At 37.2% G+C, this 11,721-nt stretch overlaps 2 protein-coding genes across 3 annotated transcripts; one reads left to right on the top strand and one right to left on the bottom strand.

The window, feature by feature from the left end:
* Positions 1-276: 276 nt before the first annotated feature.
* Positions 277-11,363, bottom strand: LOC113206440 (phosphatidylinositol 4-phosphate 3-kinase C2 domain-containing subunit beta). 2 transcript variants are annotated; one of them, XM_026422531.2, is made up of 23 exons: positions 11,207-11,363; positions 10,612-10,915; positions 10,364-10,532; positions 10,110-10,208; positions 8,339-10,031; positions 8,022-8,256; positions 7,711-7,912; positions 7,422-7,601; positions 7,232-7,347; positions 6,940-7,093; positions 6,644-6,832; positions 6,334-6,559; positions 6,100-6,246; positions 5,755-6,006; positions 5,353-5,638; positions 5,109-5,259; positions 4,873-5,029; positions 4,543-4,778; positions 4,257-4,457; positions 2,735-2,940; positions 2,563-2,654; positions 2,305-2,460; positions 277-2,183 (listed from the first exon to the last, which is right to left on the bottom strand). In XM_026422531.2, the coding sequence occupies exons 2-23, from the start codon at positions 10,913-10,915 to the stop codon at positions 2,007-2,009; spliced, it is 5,628 nt and encodes a 1,875-aa protein (XP_026278316.1). In that variant the 5' UTR covers positions 11,207-11,363; the 3' UTR covers positions 277-2,006. The 2 variants fall into 2 exon arrangements, with proteins under 2 accessions (XP_026278316.1, XP_026278317.1); XM_026422532.2 differs by having other exon boundaries at positions 10,110-10,205.
* Positions 3,182-4,219, top strand: LOC113206443 (uncharacterized). Its single transcript, XM_026422535.2, has 3 exons — positions 3,182-3,343; positions 3,493-3,593; positions 3,708-4,219. The coding sequence occupies exons 2-3, from the start codon at positions 3,577-3,579 to the stop codon at positions 4,072-4,074; spliced, it is 384 nt and encodes a 127-aa protein (XP_026278320.1). The 5' UTR covers positions 3,182-3,343; positions 3,493-3,576; the 3' UTR covers positions 4,075-4,219.
* Positions 11,364-11,721: the final 358 nt, after the last annotated feature.

Here is an 11,721-nt window from a genome sequence, read left to right as displayed (position 1 = left end):
AATGGTGGGTATCACCCCCCGCACAGACTACTGCATAAAAACACTTTAGAAATTCTAAAAACTAGAATAAAAATGTTTAAATCTCCTTTTAAAACTGGTTGTGCAGTTACTTGCTTCTAGAATAGACTCTCGGCTTACGATAAAAGTTACATTTTTGGTTTCAGTTTTGGTTCATTATGTCCTAACAAATACTGATGAGCTTGCAATGCACTCGAATGAGCAGACATGTCATTGTTCTAACCCACTAATCAAGTAGAAGACAAAGGGTTCAAGAAGTGAGCAGTGTTTGGAATGTTTTACTTAGCGTGGAATTAAATGCTATTCCAGTCTTAAGTCCACGAGCCGGAACTTTATTCCAGACTGACATTTTAAAAGAGTTAGAATAATGAATACGGAACAGTTACAGAAGTCCATGAACACAACTCAACCATTCAAGTGCCCAGCCATAAATAATTAGATTATTTAAAACGGAATGACTCTTAAAAAAGAAAATGGCAGTGTAAAAAATGATACCACAGTTCAAATTTCACCCCTTGGGACATTTCATCTTTCCAACAATATCTTATGGTCATACTGACTACATGTAAAATCACATTTTGACCACATACATTCAGAATTGGTCTATCATAAACAGACTATAACACAAAACAATGATTAATAGATGGATTATTTAACAAATACACAAGAGTTTAAGATAATACATCTAATAGAAATAATAAAAGATTGCTGTTACACAAAATTAAAACCAACAAAAATTACAACAAAACTACATGAAAATGATTACAAAAAAAAAGAAAAAGAAGGATAACTTAAAATTAATGCATAAACAACATACCGTAAATCAATGAGTATTTTGCTAAGGACATAATTAAAGTGAATACACTGTTAAGACCTTATGATCATAAAAATACAGACAGCTTTTCTGAAAATGTTTCAGACAGGAGCTAAACAAAAGATGAATGACAGTTTACATAGAGCTGCCAAAGTAGTGTTATAAATACTACACGTTCAGTAAAAATAAGGTAGCTGAATATTATTGTTTTGTCTAGCTGACTTGGCAAGCAAATGTACACATTAATTAAAACAAGTTCATCACACAGAAGAAAAATATATCTATTATATCAGAGCAACAGTAAATTTATCAAATACATACCACAAAATGCACCAATCAAACACATCACTAAATCACAAAAGTTGTTCTCAGTATCTAGCACAGATCTTGTAAGATTTAACAAGTGATCTGACCATAGCTGTTTCAGTTAGATGGAAAGGTAAGTTTTTAGTATTTCTTTTTAGAAGAGGCGAGAGCAAACAAAACCATTCCATCTACCGTAAGTTTAAAAAAATATTATTTTTCATCACAGCAACAGTGTTTGTTCAGTCAGGAATTGTGCCAAGAGCAGTCTGGAATACTTATTGTGCCACGAGCATACCAATCATTAAAACAACACCAACAAAGTATATGCATCAAAAAGTTGCTATCAAAATTCATTTCAAATATCATATAAAGATTTCAAAATCATCTTTGTAATAAAAATATACAATACATGCATCAGGATATAGGTTTTTTCATCCACAGGATAACCATCCACCAATCATAAAGCAGGCAAATGAAATCAAAAAGACATGTAAAAGTAGTATCTACCTATACACTGAATCTAAAACCAACCTCATATCCACGGGATAATCCTTTACTGCACTCTGGGTGCTAAATTATGATTTGCTAAGCTCAAAAGATTAGCTTGGGATTTAAAAGAGAATTAATAATAGGCAAAACTTGATATTAACATAAAGGACCCACAGGGGTGGAGTCCAAGCGGAGCACAAAGTACATTACAATTCATAGGACTAATTTCTTAATTTGGTAAAAGACCTCTGTGCAGAATGCATCTTGACTTTGTTATGTAAGACAGAACAACAGAAAATTAAAATTACCAAAGACTTTATCACAGAGCACAGAGCAAATATAATCACAAACATTGTGCTCTATCTAAGATTTAAAGATGTCATCTGCAAACGTTGCCAAGAGAATACCATTCAACTGTTTCTTTTGAGAGATCACAAGACACCAGAGGAAGTGAAATACCTCCAAGGAATTCATTTTCTTGTAATGTATCATGATTCCAAACAGTAGCTTGTAAGGTACGGTGACAGATAACATCTAATGGCATTCGATATTCAATCTGGAAATAGAAAAAGGGGAGTGAGTGAGTGGTTCAATTGCTTTATATATACATAACACTGTAAACATACAATGCAGCAGTGTGTAGCGGTGCAACACAGAATGTCAAAAAAAGATCTCACCATTTCCATAAAAGTAGGATGACAATTTCGACGGACAACTTTTGTTTTTCTTTTAGTTGCCTTAGAAGGATCCGGTAGCAAATACACCTTGACATAAGCTGAAGGCTCTTGACTTCCAGCTAAAAATGGCAGTTCCCTAGCATGATGTACCATAACCTGGCCATTAAGAAACAGTAAAAAAAATTTAATTAGATAGGAATCAAGTATGTATGCATATAAGCTACATATTACCAGTCAATATTGTAAAAAGTATTTTACCATTAATGTTCCTCGTTGATATTGTATAGAAAGTTTTAATTGACCCTTCAGACGATGAGCTTCTAGCCCTTGTGGGCGAGATGCTTTCTTCTCTGTAAAGATTATTTGATTCAGTAAGACTGAAATAGAGTAATTAATTGCTAAGGAGTAACAATTTAAGGAATAATTTTACCTTTGTATTTTGAAGTATGGATATTAGCCACACTGACTTCTTGTTGATCTCTCAAAAGAGGATGGAAAAATGTATAAACAAGGTCTGAATGAGATATTTCATCAGCCATTCGAAAAAGAGAGACTAGAAATCTTTCAATGTCAAGGCGCCTTTTGTCAGCAACTTGCTTGATGTTAGATCTTCCCATATGCAGACCACTTGTAAGGCTTAAAATATAGGGTGGGAAGAAAAAGGAAAGATTAGATTATACTCAGGTAATTCTTTCACAGCAAATACAAGGAAGTGACCGTGACTATGATTCAACACATTGAACTAATGGAGTGGTGATGATTTGGACTTAGTACGAATAGATATGAATTTCTTTGACATGCCAATTTCATTTGAAATAAACACATACACACACACACACACACACAAAAATGTGATTCTGATTCACTCTTGATTTTCCCCCTTACTGAAGAATGTTCTGAGATAACACAGACTTCAACCACAATAGCCGGCCTATCTGACAAGGTACTGATAAGGCATAAGGTGTGCACGGACTTCTGAATGCAGAGCAATCTATATAGTAAGAATTGCAGTAAAAGAAGGCCAAAAGCATCAGCAAAGGTAATGTTTAGCAAAAAGTAATGTTAATAAGAGAATATTCTACGACAAAAGGAGATTGGGGGGGGGGGGGAGTAATTTTAAAACTGATCTGTAGCAGTAGAGATAAGATGGCAAGTATGGGAGTGCCCACAAAACCAATATGATTACAGAGCTTGCACGGAGGAGAACTAGAGGAGAACTAGTGATTTGCTCAACAATGCAAAATTAAACAAGCTTCTACGCTATCAGCAAAAATGGACGTTTCTGACAGGTATGTACATAGAGTCACATTTTACAAATCACCTCACAACAAATTGAAATTGTTCTCGAGTGCTATTGCTGAACTGTAGATATGAAATAGTTAAATTGAAGTCATCTTCCACAGGCCACCACGATCTATCTGGTACAGGTTTCGGCTAAAGAAGTATGAAATCAAAGAGAGAGAGAGGCCAAAATCATGGGCCTATGGCAACTATCGACAACTGGCTATGCTAAATGATGAGGGTCGTGGGATGCAACAAGTGCTATCTACTGCACCAAGACCGCAAACGAGACAGTCCATGCCACCTGCTCCTCCAGTGCGAGCAATTACAACACAAATTTCATCAGTAACATCATTACCAACAACTGAAAAACAACAGGAAGATGATGTAGAAGGGAATAGCTCTGAGTCATCCAAGGATATAAAAGAAACTAGGTCTGAAAGTGGTTTAGAGAGTAACACTAAAAAGAGTGAAGCATTGTGGTTTTAATAATGTTAATCTTTTAAAATGTATAGAATAAGACAGAACTGCATGTACAGTATAGGTATTTATACTGCTGTAGTGCTAGTCTTTTTTCATGCTTGTGTTTCAATATGTATTAAAAGTAACAGAAATATATTAGAAGTTTAGATAATACTGACTTATTTTAATGATAAGCTATTTTCTCTTACCTGTGACATTTTGCTAAAGGAAAGTGGATGCATAGCTTCTGTTGTAATTCACAAAATTCCTTGTACGACCGGAAGAGGAAGGTTGGATCAGGCTGATTTGCTCTCTCAACACGAAGGATATAAAGATAGTATTTTTCTGGATCATAACGTTTTTGACACCCGTATACAGCCACACTTTTGAGACGGCCTTCCTGCTGCATCCTAAAAGGAAAATTACAGTAAGGCACAAATTACATACATTAAAGATTGCAAGTTGAATGAAAAGATGAGCTAAGAATTTACTAACGTGTAGGTTTTAGGTATAAAACTAAGAAGTTCTCCATCATTGTGATCACCAGTAAATCTTAACTGGGAAAGATTGTGTAGAAAAAAGTTGAATTGTGTAAACCAACTTTTTAAGGAGCTCTGGATCATACGAGCAAAGTACGCAGCAGCCTCAGGGTTTGTTTGGTCAGGAAGAAGAGCACGTTGAACATATTGAACAGCATCCATGGTCACTCCTGGTATACCTGATGAAGCCATCTACACGAACAAATGAAAACAGTCAAGTGTTAACTACATGACTTAACATCCATTGCTTTTCCATATTTTAAAATGAAATTGGTGACAAACATACAAGGCCAAACATATTTAAAATAAGATTCCCATGTTTCCGCACAATGTTGAATGCTTGACAACATAAATCAACAAAATTATGGAACTTGGCTGAGGGCTTATCACCACCATTAATGACATAAGCCATATCTGAGGTGAGAACAAATGGAGTTCGGTCCCTAAAACAAAGAATGTACAATGTTGAAGCATCATCACTTCAGTAAGATAGAAACATAAAACTAAGTCTATTATAATTACCGTTTAAAATTGCCAAACATTTGCGCATCTCCCAGGAATTTACCAAAGTCAATGTGAAAGAGGTGGCCTGAAGTTTTCAACATAATGTTATCATTATGTCTATCACATATCCCAAGAATATATGTCGCAACACTATATCCAGCACATGATGCTGTTGAAAAAGGTAGATAGTTCCAAATAACTATATTATTTTTATGTTTCATTTATGGAGGTATATATATTATTTTTTATCAAACAAACAAACCTGTAAAGTTGCTAACTGCCCGTTCATATTCGAGAGCTGAAGGATTGTGTTTAGCCAACCACTCTGCAATTGGTCTGTCTTTAAAAGACCCAGTAAGACCAAGTTCAACTTGAATTTTTCTGAGAGTTTCTGCTTGTTGGACCATTTCAATCATTCCTCTCATATGACCAGTTGGGACACATGTGAAGGTTACCATCTTCAAATCCAGACCTTCTTTAAGCCACAACTTATCCATTATACGAATCATTTGTATGGTCAACATGTCTTGTTGTAGGTCATCACCAACCTAAAGAAAAAGAAGTTTAATAAGTAGTAAATAATAGTAATAGCTTATAGGTGAGAGGAAGTTAAATTTGCATTCATTTTTAATCTAGAGGGACATCATAGACCTTCATAACTTACCTTAAAAATGGCTGGAATAATTCTTGAGCTTGAACCAATAAAATTTATTTTTAAAGGAAGTGTGTTAGAAGGGAAATAGGATGATGTCCTAACTTGGATGCCTGAGACTTCCAGAGCTGGACTTAGAGGTAAGCATGTTGGGGAGGATGCTTCATTCAGGGATCTATGAACCCACTCCAAGTCACGAGCAAGTGTTTGGAGACGCAAGGACTCCTTAGTAGTTTTCACTGACTGAGCCACATCTAAAAGACCCTGTAGGAAAATATGTAAAATAAATGTGACTTGAAGACATTCCAAAGAAATGTCATTCAAAATAATGTCCAGGATTGTTTTAAAATATCTTACCTTGACAAGCATTTGTTGTGAGAGGAATCTTTGACGAAGCGCCTCTCCTGATATTGAGAGTAGAGCTCTTAACATTAACTGAAATCGTCTATGATACCGAGCTTCACAAACACTTACATCATCAGCTCCAGTAGTTTCAGAGGAGTTCTGAAAGCACACAAATTATCAATTTTACAAAATATTACATGTTTACAACTGAGCATAAAAATTGTTTTCTCTCTTCAAACAACCTACCTGTGGGCACTGCCCAGGTAAACTTTGTGTCAACAACCAGTACAAATGGTGTGCAACGCGGGGGGAACACAGGGCTCTCCTCAGTAGAAAAGCAGCCAAAGGAGAGGAGTCATAAGTTTCATGCTTTAAGGCTTGTACAAGCTGCGGCAAGTAGTCAATGATTTCATCACGTCCTATTCCTTGAATCCATGAAACTGCCATTTTGCGAACCTCTCCGTCAGGGTAACTTAAAATAAAAGTATAAAAAGGTGAAACCTCACTCTATTTACTTTTATTAAAAATTGAAGAAGAATTGTGTTCTAGAACTAACCATGGAAGGAGAAGCTGCAAAGCCTGTACCGGCTCCATGGGAGTCCATGAACGTATAAGGGCATGCATTTTCGATGAGGATAAATAGTCCCAATCATGTGCAGCCAAAATTACTTTGGCTAGAGCTTCTGGTTTATGATGAAGGTAGTGGCGCTTCTCCCACAAAACCTCACGATCCTCTGGAAGAGGTCTATAATTCAGAAAAAAATATTATACAGGATGAATTATACTATGTCAAATGAGAGAGGAAAAACACAGATACCAATACTTAATAACAGTTTAAATCAAAATACACACCTGGTGAAGGTATCTTGGTCAATGATGTCAAGTAGCTGTTGCTGAGTATTATGGTCAAGACTTTCAAAATCATAAGTAGGAGCAGTTATCACAGTTTCACTACTGCCTCCATTGGGGAACATTACAGTGCCTCCATAGTCAGGCAGTTCTACACCTATTGACAGGAGAACAAACAAACAAATATAAATATTACTTACTACACTGGCTGCAGATTCAAATTACCCAACTACCCACCAACAAACAGTGTAAATAAATTTACTTAGTCAAAATACAGAAGCTTTACAGAACCTACCAAGTACAGGATGAACATCACTGTGGGGCTGAGAACCAGGAAGCGGAGACGGACCAAGTCGCTTATCAGCCCCAGGTGGCCACAATGACAACAAAAAATTGCCTTGAGTTAAAATCCTAAAATAGTAGAAAAATTTTGTAAAGACTGAACGAAAATTTCAATCTAATGGCTAAATTATGCACAATCATACCCATCATAGTTGAAGAACTGTAATGAAGCCCAGCCTAACTCCACTTCACTCATCTGCTGTGATCCATCAGTAACATCATGATCATTGTCACCAGATTTAGTAATAGACCGACCATAAAGAACCAGCACTAATCGAGCCTCACGGGGCAACATGTTTACACTCAAAGAATCAAAATTTAGCCTAAAAATGAAAATATTAATTAGGTTCTTTGACATTTAAAAACATGAACAGAAAAAGCTGGTTGAATTCAGTTTGGAGCAAAAGGAAATTTTACAGAATCAAGACCAACCATGAGTCAAACAGAACACGTTTGTAGTAGCTGTTTTGAACTGCAAGAGGACGAGACAGTACAGTATGACCAATAGGTCTTGTACCATGGTACACCTGCCCTGCTATAAGGTACTCATCATGGTCCCAAGAAGTCTGGAGTCGATGCAGTCCATCAATGTGAACAAGCACACAGTCATTAACAGTTGATAAACATCGAGTGTCTGTCAAAACAGAAAGGAACTTAGTTTGAATCTTACAGTACTTTTCCAACTCAAACACTTTAACAAAGAACAAAGAAAATATATTAATTTAAATTACATTGCGATTTACCTGCAGTAGTGATAGGTTGTGAGACAAGTTGAAAATTTACTCTAAAGGCCTGGCAGTATGTTTCAATTAAATGCTGGACAGCATCTCGAATTTTTTCGCAATGGCTGGATATCATATCTGAAAAATGTCTCTCAATGTTGTTTTCTGAAGCATTATTTGATTTTCGCCGCAAGGTGACAACTGAGTAATATCCATCATCTCCACCAATCTCTGTTCGGTATGGGCTTTCAGCATCCTTTTGACAAAAAATAAAAGTCCATACAATAAGTGCAAAACATGGAAAGATATAGACACATTCGAAAAACAGATCAACTTACTAATTGCACTGGAGATGATTGGGGTAAAATGCGGCTTTTGCATTGGTGCACTAAACCTTCAACAGCTTCTGTGATTTCTGATGTTTCAACGTTTCCAAGAAGAGCACAAACAGCTTTCACAGCCTGGACAACACCTCTCTCTTGCACACCCCCATTGCCTTTTGCTTGCTCAGATGAATGTTGCAATCTATTCATTTCACGTTCTAATGTCTCAAGTAATATTAGAAGTGACTCATAGGAGATTGGGGTGACAGGTTCATTTGGTAGGAGATTTTCAAGAGTCAGAGATTTATCTCTATTATCATCTTGGAGTGTGCGAGCCAGTGGATGACTGACTTCATCTATGTGCATTATGGCAAGTGTGACATCTTCATCTAGCTTAATGCAATTGTGCACATATTCATAATCAGACAAAGAGGTATTTAGAGTGAGGTACTCAGCTAAGCCCCACACTCGTAACACATAATCACTGGCCTCACCAGACATATCACCTTCCAGTGCACACATGACATGTAGTATGACTATTTCTACAGTTGAATCCACATCACAAGTAAATATTACTGGTTGGGAGTTTTTCCCATTGACAGAATGAACAACCAACTTTATGCTTGTTCCTTCCGAGTAATGACTTTCGATAGTGGAGCTTGTGACTAGACCTGCATTTGTATACAAGTCATCATAAGAATGCTCAGCTCGAAGTGAAAGTACCATAGAATGATATGCACGTAAGTCACTATTTATATATGACGTGTTACATGTTGTTTCTGAAATATCTTCATGAAGAAAACTTTTATGCCTATTTTGTTTTTTCTCTTCAGCCTTCTTAGCAGCATAGTTTCGAGGTGGCAATGGCGGTGGGCCTGTTTTAGTAGGAGAAACTGAATCAGCATCTGAGGTTTCCTTCTTTTTAACAACAGCTGCATAAACAGGATCAGACTGTGACCCCTCTGAGGGAGCATACATAAAGTCAAATGGGTCATAGGGGTCATATAGGCTGCCAGAGCACTGAGATGTTGTTTCATCTTTTTCACTCTGTTCTTCAATAGTATCTGGGCAAGATGCGCCTTGAGATGTAAGAAGGGGATCAAATGCTTCTAAAACGCTAGTTCGTACAGTAGTACCACTGTTACTGCCGTAGAGCCCTTGGAATCTATGATTAGTCTCATCTGCTCCATCAAACAGCGATAGGTCTATCAAATTGCTGTTATCCTTCTTCTCTACAACTTTGAGCACTTCCAGTCCTCCATGGAGAGCAGGCTCACCACTTTGTGTGATTGCAGGAAATGGGGTTGAAGGATGGGCAGATAAACCTGCAGAGCTAGATGCAGAGTCAGACGAGCCATTTGCTGGCACACGGTAGGAGCGAAAAGGTATAGATGGCGGAACTGAGGACAATGCACCATAGGGTGTCAGGGAGCTGCTTGCTTTCAAAGGATCCATTCCTTGAGCAGGGCTATAAGGTTGGATGGCTGATCCCAAAAATGGTGCTGATGTTGATAACAGACTTGAAGAAAAAGGAATGGATGAAGTATTGGAAAAGCTGGATATGTTTGACAAATTAGACATATTTGAGACATTCAGATGATTAAATCCTGGAAACTGGACACTCCTCATGGCCAAACTGTCACTCTGAGAGTGAGAAAGAGTAGGAATTGTGGGAGGTGAGCTGTCATGACAAAAATGTCTTTGAGGCCTGCAATAAAACACTGATTAGGGTTCTTGTAGAACACTTGAAGTTGGCATTTAGATATAGAAGTACATAGGCACTTACCCGAAGTTACTAACACTGCTATTACTGCGACTCAAACGTGGTGTTGAAGATAAAAAAACCTCTTTTGGGTCATTTGATAAAGATTCATCATTACTGCTGCTGAAGTGAGCAAAAGAAAATAAAATTTTAATTGTGAGTTGGAAATTAGTTTTTAATACAAAGTGACCTTAAATTTCCTTGTTCAAATTTTACCATGAACTTAACTTAGTACTATCATAAGATACAACTTGAACATGATACCATGATAAACAAACCTTTGTCTTGAAAGTGATCCATATAGGTCATCTAAATCTGGATATAAAGATTGTTCATTATATTCTGGGCTGTTAAACGAGATTAGATCCTTAGCACTTTCGGTTGTAGTTACTGATACACGTCTTGTTGTCGGGGGTGGTGCTAGAATTGGTGTGAGTTTTGCAGCTCCTAAGAAATTCATAAAAGGTTAAAAAATAAATTTAAAGTAAAAACTGTTTTGACAACCAAGGCAATACAGGTAGCTTACCAGGATTGAAAGAGCCAGGTCTTGGTCTGGATTTTAATTCAAGTCGTTCATGAACAATGTTATTGTTAGAAGTTTGAGGTGCAGACAGTTTTCTCTCGTGGACTTCTGAACGCGTTGTAGATACAGATACATTGTGACGAAATAGCTTTTGACTATCATGTAGCCTTTCTAGTTCCTTCTGCTGTTTGCATTTCTTAAATTTTTCCAAAGCAAGACTTTCTAAACTAAGTGCTCGAGCTCTCTCTAAATCTTCTTCGAATTGTCTATCCACATCGGTCTTCACCTTCTGCTTGGCAGAATCCATCTAACATAGGATAGAAATGAATGTTAAAATACTTAGTCACAGCCCAAATGTACAGAACAGTCATCAAAAACGTAATGTTAATAAAGAATCTATTCAGAAATCTAATAGTATCGAACCACAAAAATTGAATAGCCTGCACTGCATTTTATATTATAGAGAGGGAAAAACAGGGTATATAACTGACATTGTTTACGTTTCAAAACTAAATGTGTCAGGCTATGGGGCCCCTCATAACAAAAGATCGCACCCTATAAAAAGTGCAGCTTGATATTTTACGAGAGAACAACTTACAGCAATACATGGAGTAACAAATCCCAAAGTAAGGACACTTAGGTATTTTTTGATAATTACATTCTAACAAATCATAACAAAATAGCGTATCAAAATAAATGTTGCGAAGAAATGGCGACGACGGTTCCAGAACCAGAAGTTGAAGCCAGATTGACATTGAGATTGGGATTAAAGGGAAGGGAAAACTTCATTGATATTGGTGTTGAACGGGATGAGTGGGGTGTGAGGTTGTTCCATGCTGAAAAAGTCAGAAGAAAGCATTTAGCTTAGCCTGGATTGTGCTGTGCTGGCCAATAATAGTTCAGCCGCACTTTCTCCGTGGGTTCAGCTCCACACCACGAAGTGCTCAGCCCTGCGGCACGGCTCAACCAATATGATGCCATTCAGGATTGACCCTGACAAAGACGGAGTGATGGTTGCAGCAACGATTACTAATTGTCCGCTTGCGAGGGGCGCGTCATTAATCTCAATGTACCAAAGGCGGCTGGCTAGGGCATTGCGAAGGGGGCGGGGCG

This window comes from Frankliniella occidentalis, unplaced genomic scaffold, assembly GCF_000697945.3.
Source record: "Frankliniella occidentalis isolate FOCC.00 unplaced genomic scaffold, Focc_3.1 Scaffold114, whole genome shotgun sequence".
In the NCBI taxonomy this organism is placed as follows: Eukaryota; Metazoa; Arthropoda; class Insecta; order Thysanoptera; family Thripidae; genus Frankliniella; species Frankliniella occidentalis.
This window is presented reverse-complemented; position numbering and strand designations above follow the sequence as displayed.